This window comes from Eriocheir sinensis, unplaced genomic scaffold, assembly GCF_024679095.1.
Source record: "Eriocheir sinensis breed Jianghai 21 unplaced genomic scaffold, ASM2467909v1 Scaffold547, whole genome shotgun sequence".
Taxonomy (NCBI): Eukaryota; Metazoa; Arthropoda; class Malacostraca; order Decapoda; family Varunidae; genus Eriocheir; species Eriocheir sinensis.
In genome coordinates this window covers 60,163-76,365 of record NW_026111884.1, presented here as the reverse complement: position 1 = coordinate 76,365, position 16,203 = coordinate 60,163, and the positions used below count along the sequence as shown (strand labels likewise).

The following is a 16,203-nucleotide window of genomic DNA, read 5'->3' as shown; positions in this document are numbered from 1 at the left end:
AGTCTCAGGACCAGTGAAGAGTAGAATCACCCTTCTGCGTTGTATCTTCATCAGCCTGTGTTTATTCGTAGATCGCAAATATCTTACGTCCTAACGATTCCTTTATTTTTTTTTATTTCTTCAGAACCACCACTGCAGAAACCTCCACCACCACCACCACCATAGCAACAACAACCACCACTACAGAACCCACCACCACCACCACCACAGCAACAACCACCACTACAGAACCCACCACCACAGCAACAACCACCACTACAGAACCCACCACCACAGCAACAACCACCACTACAGAACCCACCACCACCACCACCACAGCAACAACCACCACTACAGAACCCACCACCACAGCAACAACCACCACTACAGAACCCACCACCACAGCAACAATCACCACTACAGAACCCACCACCACAGCAACAACCACCACTACAGAACCCACCACCACCACTACAGAACCCACCACCACCACAGCAACAACCACCACCACCACCACCAGCCCACTACCACCTAGATGTTTAATTCAGGCTGTCAACGGAGTGTTCTACTGGTCCTCCCCCGGCTTCGGCATCACCAACTACCCGAATAACTTCAACTGCGCAGTGCGAGGGTTTTCGGTATGTGCCTTACCTTTCTGGCCGTGGTGGGCGAGGCAAGTAATAGCTCATTCCAGCGTCACAAGGCGTCCATGATATTACGAGACATGATATTCTATACCAGAGGAGAAGAAAGCCGAGTTAGGGCCGCTTTCACAGTCACTTTGTTTGTTTTTATCGTTACCAATGGCAGAGATCGACGCTATAGTTTTCCACGTGAAACTATCCTATGGGGTAGTGGCGGCTGCAGAGGAAGCGAGAGGTGTTAAGAGTGGGTGGCAAGGTGCGGGGCTAGGCTAACCCCGCAGCCGCCATTACCCTATCGGCCAGTTTTACGTGGAAATACTATAGCGCGATCGCCGCCATTGGTAACGATCAAAACAAACAAAGTGACTGTGAAAGCGGCCCTTAGTGCACTGCCTAAGATCATTGTTCTGTCTGCAATTCCTATTCGCTTGCGTTTCCATTTTATTGTTCAAATCAAGAATTACTGTTATAAAACGCCTTGACGCTGATCATATCTAAGTAGTCAGGGCATACACTATATATCTCTCGCATTTCTTGGAAGCTGAGAAGATGGCGCCACTATAAACACTTGCCTGCGCCATGACGGGATGGGGTCGAGTACCATCCAGGCCCCTCAGGCAAGCCTACCGGCGCTATAGGCGTACACGTAAAAAAAATAAATAAATAAATAAAAAGACTTTCAAATAAGCAAGTGCATTTTACACACACACACACACACACACACACACACACACACACACACACAATCAAGAGGAGGGTATCAGGACACCTCTTCTCACGTAATTGACTGCTCTTTCGGCCACCTCTTCGGACTCTTTACAGGAGCAGCGAGTAGCGGGCTAATTTTTTTTATTGTTTCCTTTTTTGTGTGCCCTTGTGCTGTCTCCTCTCCTGTAAACACACACACACACACACATACACACACACACACACACACACACACACACACACATATATATCCTCGAAACACGCCACTAACAATATGACTCAGGCAGTTCACAAAGTGTCCACAATAATAATTCCACTCGACGTAGTAGCGGAGTGATAAAAGGTGCCACGTTATTTTTGTAGCAAACCCGCATACAGGCAAACGAGTCAGGGCTTATTGAAGTGTTCCTTTGCATGTTCAGACGAGATCCATGTTGACGCTGAAACTGGAAACGTTCACGCTGCAGAGAGCCAAGAGAAGGAGATGCGTGGATGGCGTCGAGTTAACATTCTTGTACAATCGAACGAGAACGTGAGTAGCGTGTGTGGTTTGTTGCTTGAGTGACTAAAGGTGTGAGTGTGTATGTTTAAGATGTACAGTAACAGGTGATGCCTTATACAGCGGAAAAGTTGGAAAGTTTCGTTTAGTCGGCGCAACATCTGTGGTCATATGACGGAGAGAGACAGGAGGGGGAAGGAGTTATAGGAGAAGGCAACATCTGTATTCATATACCGGAGAGAGACAGGAGGGGGAAGGAGTTATAGGAGAAGGCAACATCTGTGGTCATATACCGGAGAGAGACAGGAGGGGGAAGGAATTATAAAAGACAACATCTGTGGTCATATACCGGAGAGAAACAGGAGGGGGAAGGAATTATAGGAGAAGGCAACATCTGTGGTCATATACCGGAGAGAGACAGAGGGGGAAGGAATATTAGGAGAAGGCAACATCTGTGGTCATATACCGGAGACAGACAGGAGGGGGAAGGAATTATAAAAGGCAACATATGTGGTCATATGCCGGAGAGAGACAAGAGGGGGAAGGAGTTATAGAAGGGAACATCTGTGGTCATATGCCGGAGAGAGACAGGAGGGGGAAGGAATTGTAGGAGAAGGGAACATCTGTGGTCATATGCCGGAGAGAGACAGCAGGGGGAAGGAATTACAGGAGAAGGGAACATCTGTGGTCATATGCCGGAGAGAGACAGCAGGGGGAAGGAATTATAAGAGAAGGGAACATCTGTGGTCATATGCCGGAGAGAGACAGGAGGGGGAAGGAATTATAGAAGGGAACATCTGTGGTCATATGCCGGAGAAAGACAGGAGGGGGAAGGAGTTATAGAAGGGAACATCTGTGGTCATATGCCGGAGAGAGACAGGAGGGGGAAGGAATTATAGGAGAAGGGAACATCTGTGGTCATATGCCGGAGAGAGACAGGAGGGGGAAGGAGTTATAGAAGGGAACATCTGTGGTCATATGCTGGAGAGAGACAGGAGGGGGAAGGAGTTATAGAAGGGAACATCTGTGGTCATATGCCGGAGAGAGACAGGAGGGGGAAGGAATTATAGAAGGGAACATCTGTGGTCATATGCTGGAGAGAGACAGGAGGGGGAAGGAGTTATAGAAGGGAACATTTGTGGTCATATGCCGGAGAGAGACAGGAGGGGGAAGGAATTATAGGAGAAGGGAACATCTGTGGTCATATGCCGGAGAGAGACAGGAGGGGGAAGGAGTTACAGGAGAAGGGAACATCTGTGGTCATATGCCGGAGAGAGACAGGAGGGGGAAGGAGTTATAGGAGAAGGGAATAGACCCCAGGAGACGGAACACAACCCCCAATTAATACCTGGTACCCATTCACTGCTGGGTGGACAGGGGCGAAGGGTATCGGAAAAGCCGCCCAAATTTTTCAACTCCGCCCGGGAATCGAACCCGGGCTCTCTCGATTGTGACCCGAGTGTGCTAACCACTGCACCACGAAGCCCCCCTTATACAGCGGCAGGTAAGGGTAGGTGTCAAGGGATGGTCCGCTTGTTTAATGGGTAGTTGTTGCATTAGTGTGTTAATAGAATGGTTGGGCGTTTTGTACCTCGACACGGAGAGTTATGGGGAGGTTTATAAATGGATGAAGGGCTTTAATAAGGGAGACATTCATAAGGTTTTGTTGGTAAGAGAACCGGGTAGGACCCGAAGTAATAGGTTTAAACTTTATAAATTCAGATTCAACAGGGACATAGGCAAAAATTGGTTTACTAACAAGGTGGTGGATGAGTGGAATAGGCTTAGCAGTCATGTGGTGAGTGCCAATACAATTTTCACATTCAAAAATAGATTAGATAAATTCATGGACATCGATATTAGGTGGGGTTAGATTCACGGGAGCTTAGGTTCAAAGGAGCTGCCTTGTACAGGCCTACCGGCTCTTGCAGACTCCTACGTTCTTATGTTCTGATGTTCTTATATTAAGGAGGAAGAGCGACGTGGGTTTCCATACTTAATTCACATGTTTGGTTGGCAACGAGTAGATGGGAACGATGCCCAGCGTTACCAGATTACTGTACGCATAGCATTGTATTTGCCTGTTTCTGGCCATAAATATTGCAAAAAAAGAGCATCAATGATTACCGATTTTAACGATAATTATAAATGCATATCGTTATCTTTGTGGGTACGATAGTTTTTGGTCAGAAATCGGCAAAAACAATACGCCAAGTACGACAATCTGGTAACGTTGACGATGCCACTACAGACGACGCTGGGTAGGCGGTGGCTGAGTGGTAGCGTGGTGGGCCCACATTCACCGTGGGATGGACGACGCGAGTTCGAATCCCCACGCTACCACCTCGGATTTTTCAGTCACCGCCGAGTGGCTTAAAGCTACCCACATGCTGTCCTGAAGACCACCCATCAACCCGGACTCTAGAGGAAACCGTCCAAGTGAATCAAGAACGAGTTCCGGGGGCAGCATGAGCCAAGAGAAGATGGCGCCACTATAAACACTTGCCTGCGCCATAACGGGCTGGGGCCGAACACCATCCAGGCCCCTCAAGCGAGCCTACCGGCGCTATAAGCGTAGACGTAAAAAAAAAAAAAATCTATAACCTTGCTCTTAATTTAATCACCAGGTTGTGTGGATCTCGATCAGGGAGAGTTTTTACTTCGCCATCTTTCAATTTCAACGCGAGATTCTTCACCAACCCCAGGAGGACATATCAGGGCTACAACATCTCCTTCACGCCTGCAACCACAAGTTGTCACCAGGTAAGGAACGTTGTGGATTTATTTGAACTTCTCCGGCAATACACGACTGTGCTGCTTGCTAAGTTGTCACCAGGTAAAGGGACTATGGGCCGTATTTTAAAACATTTCGTCGCCCAAGTTCACATATTTGACAAGGCTTTCGTATGAGTTAGGGCATTTCCAGGAGTAGTTTTTTTTACCCTGGTGGTAGTTTGACCCTTCCCCAGTAGCATGAGCCTAAAGAACCACTCATTAGAACCCGACTGACACCTTCTTTGACCTTTAGAAAGAGTTGATGTGAGAAGTGAAACTGTCTTATAATACCACCCTATTACACTGGGCAGATTTTCCGTGGATCTTCAGTCAAACCACGATTTCCGCTGGCGTGGTTCTCATATTTCCGTGGTTATCTGACGTGTACACGATCTTCCAAAGCTACGGAAGATTTCACCGAAGGAAAACGGTATTACTCACCATTATCATCATCAACAATAACACGAAACAAATAAGAACCACGCCAGCGGAAATCGTGGTTTGACTGAAGATCCACGGAAAATTTGCCCAGCGTAATAGTAGCCCCTTAAGGAACATTGTGGATTTATCTGAGCTTCGCTACTTCGGCAATATACAACTGTGCTGCTTGCTAAGTTGAGATTCTCGCCAGATGGACATATTGACAGTAGATGTATAATATTATCCATTGTATATATTTTTTTGTGTTTAATAATAGTAAGATAAATTTGGAACATAGTTTGTATTTGAATTCGACCCATCGTACAAGCACATACGAGAGCTGCTTATAATCCCTGCTCGATGCACCGTCAAGCCTGGTATCATAATCACAATGGTATCCATCCACAGATAATCACGGCAGCTGTTGGTCAGACTGGCACAATAACTTCCCCTCCAGCAGAAAAATACTGCGAATACCGAATCCAGGTAAAAACTGATGTAACACAAGAAAGGTATTAGTATGTGTCTCTCTCCACAACACTGCCACTCCTGCGGGGGTGTCGACAAGAGATTTGTTTGGTCATGTCTTCTATTTTCATCAAACCTTATCCCGTCCGCTGCGATTGGCACGAATTTGGCCTTCACTGGTAGCCTGGTAAAACATACTCCCAGGTCTTTCTCTGCCTCTGTGGTGGATAGTGAAGTGTTTCCCATGTGGTATTGGTGTGTTGGATATCCCTTCACTGGTAGCCTGGTAACATACACTCCCAGGTCCTTCTCTGCCTCTGTGGTGGATAGTGGAGTGTTTCCCATGTGGTATTGGTGTGCTGGATATCCCTTCACTGGTAACCTGGTAACATATAGTCCCAGGTCTTTCTCTGCCTCTGTGGTGGATAGTGGAGTGTTTCCCATGTGGTATTGGTGTGCTGAATATCCCCTCCCAAGATGCAGGACCTTACATTTTTCTTCATTGAATTGTAGCAGCCAGTTTTTGTTGCATTCCTGTAGCTTGGTGAGGTCTTCTGGTGGGAAATCCGCATTCAAGGGGTTAAAACAATCACCACCAACTCCACAAAAGGTTACATTAAACTTGAGTCCTCCACACGTATGCGCTTGCTTCCTCCAACACTCCAGTGATTTATAACATTATCACTTGCTCATCCCCCCTTCAAACACCCATTTTTCTTCGAGCAGGTCGCCAGTGAAACATCAGAGGCCCGTTCCATATCTACCTCTAAGCTAACGCAACTCTTTTTTTTTTCTTTTTTTTTTTTGTCCAAAGGCTCCTTCTGGAAGTCGCGTGCAGGTTGACGAAGTTACATCTAGGATTAGAGGGACAAGGAACTGTGCAATTGACTGGCTTCTGCTGAACGGGAGGAGTGAGAGGATGTACCCGCCAGACACCAGCTTAATTATCTGCGGCAAGAGGGTAGTGTCTTCACCTCTGACATCCGAGACCAATGAGATGTACGCAGCTTATCAAGGCACCAGCAGGAGAAGCCGCGGTGTCACTATCAAGTATACCGTCATCTAAGTCAAACGTTCCTTGATTTTCTCGCTCACTCCGTGGACGATGCAATCACTACTCCAATGTATCTGTACGGGCACGAATTCATTATTACACCTGCAACCCTTTCAGTTTACCTCTTGCCCACGATGTTTCTTTGTTTAAAATCATATCACTGGTAAGCCAAGTCAGCTGATAAAACTTAAACGAGGAACAGTAGCATCCTTATAGTGTTCTACAATACCGCCCCAAGAAAATAAATATATGCAGCAGCTTCATGTATCATTCATACCCTCTCTCTCTCTCTCTCTCTCTCTCTCTCTCTCTCTCTCTCTCTCTCTCTCTCTCTCTCTCTCTCTCTCTCTCTCTCCCCGTGTCATTGCAGACATGCTAGTGTTATGCACAGAAATTTACTGATCACGTGAGTGCCGGCTACGTCGTTTTTTCCGTATTGTCTGCAAAGTTTGTTTTTATAGCAAGGGAGGAAGCTCAAGAAAAAAAGCCCGCTAGAACCTGCTCAAATGACAACAACAACAACAACAACAATAACGCTACAACCAGAAGACAAACATGAAAAAAAAAAAGCGAAGAAAAAGAAGAAAAAGAGGAAATGGAAGACAAAGAACAAAAAAAATAGAAACAAAAGCAAAAAAACTAAAAAAAAAAAAAAAACAAGAACAAGGTGGAGAAGATGAGGAACAACAAGAAAGGTAAATGAAGGATACGAAGAACAACGGATAAAGAAGAACAAAAAACAAGAACGGAGAAAGAAGATAAGGACAACAACAACTTGAGATTCAGAGGGAAAATAACGACAGGCCAGGAGAGAGCTCAACTTCGAAAGGAGAGACGTCTCGATAATCTCCTCTTCAAAGAGCTAAAGTTGTAGGCAGGAGGAAATACAGGCGAGGGAAGGCTGTTCCAGAGATTACCAGCGGAAGAGATGAAAAAACAAAGATGGGAATTTGACAGACTAGGGATGAGGAGATAGGAGAAGACAGACTGGGCACAGATTACAAGAGGAGTCAGACAGGGGTGTGTCCTGTCGCCAGACTTCTTTTCTCTATACGATCAATGAGTAACAGAAGAATTGGAAGATATGGATGGAATTTTAATTGGAGGTAGAAATGTTACAATATAAAGTATGTAGACGACACTGTACTTTTGGCTGACTCAGAGGAGAAACTACAAGCACTGGTGTACAGGATACAGGAGAGCTGTGAGCGAAAAGGGCTAAAAATCAATGCCAGTAAAACAGTGGTTATGGTGGTTACAAAGAAAAAGCAAATTTCGAGTGGGGATACGGATTGGTGAAAGGCTTATTGAGCAAGTATAAAAATTTAATTACCTTGGGAGCATGATTAGTGAAGACGGAGGAAGTGAGAAGGAAATAGGCAGGAGAATATGTATAGCAAAGACGGCATTCGGAAATATGAGGAAACTGCTGAATAATTTGAGTATGAATATGGAGATGCGATTGGGATTATTAAAATGTTTTGTGTGGTCAACTTTACTATATGGTTGCGAAACATGGACAATCATAGCAAATACAAAGAAAAAGATAGACGCAGCGGAAATGTGTTTTTAAGGAGAATGTTGAGAATTCCCTGGACAGACAGTGTGACAAACCAGGAAGTTCTGCGAAGAGCAGCAGCAGATAGGCAATTAATGAAAAGTATAAGAAGGCGACAACTAAAGTTTCTGGGTCATGTGCTAAGAAGGAGAGAACTAGAAAGTGACTGCTTGCTTGGAAGAGTGGAAGGAAGAGGAGCAAGAGGACGTCAAAGAGTTAAATTTATGGATAGCCTGCTACAAGACATCGATGGAAGACAGTGTGGCAGAAGTTACGAGAATGGCTGATGATGAGGAGAGATGGAGGTCCGTGATCGCCGACGTCACAAGACTGGCACCTCGGTAAAGGTAAAGGACGCACCGTAAGCCTTCTAAGCAGTGGCGTACCGAGGGGGGGGGTTGACATGCACCCCCCCCCCTTTTGCAAAGAAAAATAATAATGAATAAATAGATGTTACGGGAAAATAATAGGAATATGTATATTAGTATTACGATTACGAATGTGTGTGTGTGTGTGTGTGTGTGTGTGTGTGTGTGTGTGGAGTTGAGAGCGCAGTGGCACCGAGTGACCGAGTTATTTCCCCTTTGGTTTTGTTTTGAGTTAATGGTAGGATATAAGGTTTGCTCTGAGTGAAAAGAAAGTAAGGCGTTAAATGATGGGCTCATAAAATTGTGTGTAGAGTGCGATGTCAAGCTGTCAACTGGCGGACGGGTGTTTGTAGCGGGTGACAGGAAGAAGAGGAATACGAGATTGGGATGGCTCTGGCAGAGAGAGAGAGAGAGAGCACGAAAGTCGTAAGTGTGCCTTCTCTTCTTCTTGCCTCTCAAATTTACTTGATTTTAGGTGTAAGGTGCAGTCAAAGTGATTGGAGGACTATATAATTACACTGTAGAGGCACCAAGTGAACTTGTCTGGTGACAGTGGTGAGTATGAAATATGATTCTGTATTATGACGGGGAGAGTGGCAGGCGACGCGAGACGCGTATGGGACCTGTAAGGTCGACCTTTGCCGCTATATTACCACCTTTAATGACCGTTTTGTGCTTGACAGTGGACAGTGTAGAGTGGCTGAGTGACTATTGTATGTTCAACACCTGAACAATGGAGCTGCTGAGTTGAATAAGAGCAGGTGATCTATTTTGAGAAACATTCATTGACGACGTAGGCTCACATAGCCTATTCATGTTATCCGTATAATATTTTCTGACCACAAATTTCAAATTTCTGAAAATTATGATTGATAGATTTCATTTTCTGTTTATGTAGTACTTTTTTACTGTAGCGTGTGTCATTCCTTGAATTCCCGCAGGCTTGGGATTTGTGCCTTTCCATTCCTTACACATTTCCTCCCTGGTCACAAAACGCTTCACGTGCGTACTCTAACTGGTGTAGGAAAGTCACCACTGACTCGGCTGATGCCCCGGATAGTTCAGTTAATCAGGAAGGTAAATAATGAAATAATGATTAAGAATAATTACTGCAGAACACGTTAGGTGAAAAATCAGCAGCCAAGCCTAATCTAAAGCAATAAGTGACCCAGGTTTTCTCATGAGTTTGGAAGTGCTCACCTCAGTTCTAAGTGTCACTAAACCCTTGCCAGAAAAGATGCAGGGGTCACAACAAGAACTGATAATGTTCTTGGAAGTGTACAGAGCTGCATAGATGCATTTCAGTCCTATCGTGATGGAAATAAGTTCAACCAACTTTTTGCCCAAGCTGAGGAAAGGTACGGAAGCCAGAAGCCTTGAACAATCAGTGGTCATCAGAAACATAATTAAGGCTAACCCTCCAACAGCAAATGGCATGCTCCTCCCTTCTCCTTTGTTGTTTTACTTGCAACAATAAACTATATCAATCAATCATCAATCATAGGAGTACTATCGAAGAGCTATTTTTCTCCCATTTTCGGACACTGCTATAGCACAACTCAGGGAAAGGTTTGCATCTGAATACATTAGGATTTTTTGTTGGGAAATCTAAGTATCGTTAGTTTTGTGGGTGGGACATTTTTTAGCCTGAAATCGGGAAAAATAAGCAGCTGAGTACGACACTTTGGCAACGTTGCGAGTAGCGTTGCCATATTGTCGTACTCAGAACATCGCATTTTCCTGTTTCTGACTCATAACAATTGCAGATAAACATCGATAATTAACCATCTGAACTCTAATTGTGAATGTATATCGTTATCAGTGTTGCCTCGACAGTTTTGGGCCTCAAGCAGAAGAAAAAATTATGCCTAGTACGACAATATGGTAACGCTGGTTGTGAACTTGCGAGCGACGATGCGAGTCAGTGCTTCGTCCACCACCATCGAGGCAGGATGTACGGCGGTGCTCTCCCTCCTCCTCCACCTCCTGAGTATTCCTGGCGGGCAGCGATGAGCAAGCAGAAGAGACGCAACGCCTTCTTCTTCTACTTCATGATGGCCAAGAAACCCGAAGTGGAGAAGCGGCTCATGAGGAAGGTGGAGATGGCCAAGCTGGTGACGGCGGAGTGGCAGGTGAGGTACCGCATGGCACTCACTGGTTCCTCCTTTATTCTTCCCTCCCTCCTTCCTTCCCCCGTGCCTGTCTTATCTAGGAATAAATAGTGGGTAATTAAGAGGACTTTTTTATGATGTCCCCCACCTCTTAGGACTAGTTAGCCAGTATCTTAGTTAATCAAATCAAGGCGTCTGTCATAACGCGCTTTAAAAGTGGCTATTGTTGGGGCAGTTACCACACACTCATTGTCATCAGGGTTGTGTGGGCTGACGGGTGCTCCGGTAATGGCGATTAGGCGAGGTGTGGCACTGTTACGTAAGACTTGCAATCGAGCTTCAAGGGTTCATGGCGCGGGTTCGTGGCAGCGCTGACGTGCTTACCTAGCGAAGATAGAGTTGGACTGGGGTGCTGAAGGGGACCGTGCCATCTAGTGGCTGGAGGGGGCCCGGGCCCATATAAGCTAAAATATCAAAATATTCAAATAATACACATTGGCATGGGTTAAGTCCAGGGGCCCATGTGTCATGCCCCGGGATTTTCTTTTTCTATTTCCTCTATTTCCCAACACGTCCTCTGCTTGTATCGAAACACGCGAGAAATTAATCAAGACAAGGTGAGGGTATTCGCCGGCTGCCTGGCATTGAACCAACGTGACGGGAGAGCCACTCCTTACCGAGTCGGCCAAAGAGGTACCCCGCTGGCTAAGTGGGTTATGGGAGGCTCATTCATCAGGCCTAGTCGCCGCACTACACATGTACCTTGGGGGGCCCATGTGCCATTGACAATTAACATAGCATATAAGTTGTGATCAATATTGAAAATTTAATGAATTAAAATATGTGGTTCCTGCAGAGCACTTCGGCGGAAGTGGGACCAGATAAATAAAAAACACAAGTAAGTACATTGGCACACGGGCACATAGGCTAGTCCGATCCTGAGTGAAGATGCTTACCCAGTGAAGGTATAAGAGGCAAGAGAGTCATAAGGGCCTGGTGCCTCTTCTCTGTTTCTGTTCAGCCTCAACCTGGTCATATCTGTTCTTAACCCGGTGGTGGCAGCGGGGATCATGTTTCTTAAAGGACCCTCTAAGCGAATTAATGAGAAAAAATCATCACTCGTGCAAACCATTTCATAATATATAACAACTCATTTGTGATCAGTCTATGCTTCATCTATTTTGGGGGGTTATGTCATGGCAAAAATTTGGCCCGTTGCTGGTACACGGTAAAGCCACAAATTTGGCCCGTCGCTGCTACCGGGTTAAACATATTCACACTAGTGCTGGTGATTACATGTTCAGTGAGGCTGTTCCACTTGTTAGTAATCCTCAGGGTTGGCATTAAAAAACCCACCCAAAAACACACAAAAATAAACCCAGCCAGCCAGGCAGGGAACTCACAGGCACAGGTGGGCAGCACAAGTCAGAAAAGATACACTACACAAAATGCTTGCTTGCACCCCTGACTCCCAGTGGCACCAACCAACACCTGCCATTATTATTGTATCAGAATATTGGTAAACATTAGAAAAAAAATGCATTTAATATGTTACACTCCCATTGAAAATTATGATATGTTTTTCTACACATACATGTTTTCAAGAGAGAAATAGGTTGTGTTGAAATATATAGATTTTTATATCCTGTATATGAGAGAGAGAGAGAGAGAGAGAGAGAGAGAGAGAGAGAAAGTCTAACCAAGATAGCCAGCCAGACAGAGCACAAGATATGTACAACATATGCACACCTAAAAAGTAAATTTTCATGTGTTATATAATAAATTAGCTTGCGTGAGTCCCTCATCCAGTATATTGTCCCGTCCACCAGGCTCAGCCCAGCAATAGGTCTGGCTTGGCCCGCTCAGGCATCACACATATCAGGCTCCTTTCACCATTGAGTTCATTGTGTGCTGCACATCATGGTATTACATGTATATCCATAAGATGCTTATTTCAAGGATTATGAGTGCTTGAAGAACAGCTATTTGTGGCCCAATACCCCCCCTGAGTGAGCCCTTGTGGTCAAAACACCCGCCCTTCAGGGGTTCAAGATCATGTGGGATGTGCTCACTACTCCAGGTCCATAACTCTTAGAGAATGAACTCCAACACTTAAGCCCTGAACCTAGATATTTAGATGAATTGTATGTTTTTAATCAGTTTCTCATATTCCAACTTTGCCCTGAGAGTCAGTTTTTTACTTAGTTTTTAACCCGTCCGCTGCGATTGGCACGGATTTGGCTTTCACTAGTAGCCTGGTAGCGTATAGTCCCAGGTCTTTCTCTGCCTCTGTGGTGGATAGTGGAGTGTTTCCCATGTGGTATTGGTGTGCTGGATATCCCTTCACTGGTAGCCTGGTTACATACACTCCCAGGTCTTTCTCTGCCTCTGTGGTGGATAGTGGAGTGTTTCCCATGTGGTATTGGTGTGCTGGATATCCCCTCCCAAGGTGCAGGACTTTCCATTTTTCTTCATTGAATTGTAACAGCCACCTTTTGTGCCTTTCCTATAACATGGTGAGGTCTTCTTGTAGGAAATCCACAGTCAAGGGGCTATGCAGAATTTTCCAGGCTTTTTTTTTCCCCGATGCAAATAGGTATAACCTGTATGGGGTGATGAATGTACCCTCTTTACCCCCCTCCCACAGGCACTCCCAGAGGAACAGTGGAAGAAGTACCAGCTGATGACCGGAGAAAGCAGGGAGAGGCTGGATTGCCGAGGGGTGACGCTGCGCTGCCTTGACGAGGCTGCCCAGGAGAAAAAGCACCAGGCCGAGGAGATGAAGAGGGACATTGTCGACTTGGTGGACATTATGTGTGTGTGTGTGTGTGTATCACAACCTAGTTCAGACCTCACCAAAGCATGCATTGTGTTCAAGTGATCTCATACAAGCAAGCATATTAACCCGGCAGCAGCGACGGGTCAAATTTGTGCCATGATATAATTATACCTCCCAAAATAGATGATGCATAAACTGATCACAAATGCTTTGATATATATTATGAAATGGTTTGTGTGAGGGGTGATTTATTCTAATTTTTCTCGCTCAGAGGGACCATTAAGAAACATGATCCACCACCGCCTGGTTAATATGTGCCGCCGACGATCTGTTCAGCAGGATGCAGCGTGCTCTGAGGCGGCCCCGGGCAGGAGGCAACATGTGACCTCGTGCGCCAAACCTTTGACCTCTATTCAGGAGCAGTAAGTAGCGGGCTTTTTTATTTTTTTTTATGCCCTGGAACTGTCTCCTTAGCTGTAAAAAAAAAAAAAAAAATACTGACTCATTGCCGTCCTGGGGTGAACAGACTGTGATCCAGGTGAACGTATTACTCGGGTAGCTTATTCACTGAGGCGTGTGTTGCCGGCGAGAAAATGAGTCATCCTCACTCTGCTCCGAGTCTATTATGGAATATTATCTCTCTCTCTCTCTCTCTCTCTCTCTCTCTCTCTCTCTCTCTCTCTCTCTCTCTCTCTCTCTCTCTCTCTCTCTCTCGGCCCACATTTCGACCGCCACACACATTTGACCAGGCTTTTCTAGGAGTTGTGGGCATTTCCAGGGGTAGCTTTGTGACCCTTCCTCTGTACTGTGAACCTAAGAAAACACACATTTGACCAGGCTTTCCTAGAAGTTGTGGGCATTTCCAGGGGTAGTTTTGTGACCCTTCCTCTGTACTGTGAACCTAAAGAAACACACATATGACCAGGCTTTCCTAGGAGTTGTGGGCATTTCCAGGGATAGTTTTGTGACCCTTCCTCTGTACTGTGAACCTAAAGAAACACACATATGACCAGGCTCTCCTAGGAGTTATGGGCATTTCCAGGGGTAGTTTTGTGACCCTTCCTCTGTACTGTGAACCTAAGAAAACACACATTTGACAAGCCTTTCCTAGAAGTTGTGGGCGTTTCCAGGGGTAGTTTTGTGACCCTTCCTCTGTACTATGAACCTAAAGAAACACACATGACCAAGCTTTCCTAGGAGTTGTGGGCATTTCCAAGGGTAGTTTTGTGACCCTTCCTCTGTACTGTGAGCCTGAGAAAACACACATTTGACAAGGCTTTCCTAGGAGTTGTGGGCATTTCCAGGGGTAGTTTTGTGACCCTTCCTCTGTACTGTGAACGTAAAGAAACACACATATGACCAGGCTTTCCTAGGAGCTGTGGGCATTTCCAGGGGTAGTTTTTGACCCTTCCTCTGTACTGTGAAGCTAAAGAAACACACATATGACCAGGCTTTCCTAGGAGTTATGGGCATTTCCAGGGGTAGTTTTGTGACCCTTCCTGTGTACTGTGAACCTAAAGAAACACATATGACCAGGCTTTCCTAGGAGTTGTGGGCATTTCCAGAGGTAGTTTTGTGACCCTTCCTCTGTACTGTGAACCTAAAGAAACACACATATGACCAGGCTTTCCTAGGAGTTATGGGCATTTTCAGGGGTAGTTTTGTGACCCTTCCTCTGTACTGTGAACCTAAGAAAACACACATTTGACAAGGCTTTCCTAGGAGTTGTGGGCATTTCCAGGGGTAGTTTTGTGACCCTTCCTCTGTACTGTGAACCTAAAGAAACACACATATGACCAGGCTTTCCTAGGAGTTGTGGGCATTTCCAGGGGTAGTTTTGTGACCCTTTCTCTGTACTGTGAACCTAAGAAAACACACATTTGACAAGGCTTTCCTAGGAGTTGTGGGCATTTCCAGGGGTAGTTTTGTGACCCTGGTGGTAGTGTGACCCTTCCTCTGTATCGTGAATCTAAGGAAGCACACACATGACCAGGCTTTCCTAGGTGTTGTGGGCATTTCCCAGAGTAGTTGTGTGACCCTGGTGGTAGTGTGACCCTTCCTCTGTACCGTGAACCTAAGGAAACACACATTTGACCAGGCTTTCCTAGGAGTTGTGGGCATTTCCCAGGGTAGTTGTGTGACCCTGGTGGTAGTGTGACTCTTCCTCTGTACCGTGAACCTAAGGAAACACACATTTGACCAGGCTTTCCTAGGAGTTGTGGGCATTTCCCAGGGTAGTTGTGTGACCCTGGTGGTAGTGTGACCCTTCCTCTGTACCGTGAACCTAAAGAAACACATATTTGGCAAGGCGCTCCCTAGGATTTGTGGGCATTTCCCAGGGTAGTTGTGTGACCCTGGTGGTAGTTTGACCCTTCCTCTGTACCATGAACCTAAGGGAACACACATTTGGCAAGGCTTTCCCTAGGAGTTGTGGGCATTTCCCAGGGTAGTTGTGTGACCCTGGTGGTAGTTTGACCCTTCCTCTGTACCATGAACCTAAGGGAACACACATTTGACCAGGCTTTCCTAGGAGTTGTGGGTATATCCCGGATTAGGTGTGTGACCCTGGTGGTAGTGTGACCCTTCCTCTGTACTGTGAACCTAAAGAAACACACATTTGACCAGGCTTTCCTAGGAGTTGTGGGCATTTCCCGGGTTAGGTGTGTGACCCTTCCTCTGTACCGTGAACCTAAGGAAACACACATTAGAACTCAACCCACCTCCGTTTTGGCCCTGGGAGGTGCTTGGTGAAGGTCTGAACCAGGCTCACCAGCAGGGACTTGGCACGACACAAACTTTAACTTGTGACTATAATTCAGCCTCTGACTGCTGCTGCTGCG

At 45.8% G+C, this 16,203-nt stretch overlaps 2 protein-coding genes and 1 long non-coding RNA gene across 11 annotated transcripts in view; 2 read left to right on the top strand and 1 right to left on the bottom strand.

The window, feature by feature from the left end:
* Positions 1-6,806, top strand: part of LOC126993051 (protein SpAN-like) — a 29,063-nt gene extending 22,257 nt beyond the window's left edge. For all 3 annotated transcript variants that reach the window (XM_050851856.1, XM_050851857.1, XM_050851858.1), the window contains 5 exons: positions 125-617; positions 1,754-1,863; positions 4,458-4,593; positions 5,434-5,511; positions 6,308-6,806. In XM_050851856.1, coding sequence (XP_050707813.1) covers positions 125-617; positions 1,754-1,863; positions 4,458-4,593; positions 5,434-5,511; positions 6,308-6,559 — 1,069 coding nt within the window. In that variant the 3' untranslated portion in view covers positions 6,560-6,806. The remainder of the gene's footprint in view (positions 1-124; positions 618-1,753; positions 1,864-4,457; positions 4,594-5,433; positions 5,512-6,307) is intronic.
* Positions 6,807-10,413: 3,607 nt separating this feature from the next.
* Positions 10,414-16,203, top strand: part of LOC126993054 (uncharacterized) — a 21,204-nt gene continuing 15,414 nt past the window's right edge. For 2 of the 3 annotated variants that reach the window (XM_050851876.1, XM_050851875.1), the window contains exons 1-3: positions 10,414-10,605; positions 13,232-13,410; positions 13,635-13,785. In XM_050851876.1, the coding sequence (XP_050707833.1) occupies positions 10,426-10,605; positions 13,232-13,410; positions 13,635-13,674 (399 nt within the window). In that variant the 5' untranslated portion in view covers positions 10,414-10,425 and the 3' untranslated portion in view covers positions 13,675-13,785. The remainder of the gene's footprint in view (positions 10,606-13,231; positions 13,411-13,634; positions 13,786-16,203) is intronic. The other variant, XM_050851878.1, reaches the window with a different exon arrangement.
* Positions 14,060-16,203, bottom strand: part of LOC126993055 (uncharacterized) — a 25,825-nt gene continuing 23,681 nt past the window's right edge. Inside the window, exon 7 of one of the 5 annotated variants that reach the window (XR_007747282.1) lies at positions 14,060-14,264. This is a non-coding gene — a long non-coding RNA (uncharacterized LOC126993055). Of the gene's footprint in view, positions 15,860-16,203 lie in introns of all 5 variants that reach the window. The other 4 variants (XR_007747284.1, XR_007747286.1, XR_007747291.1 and 1 more) reach the window with 4 other exon arrangements.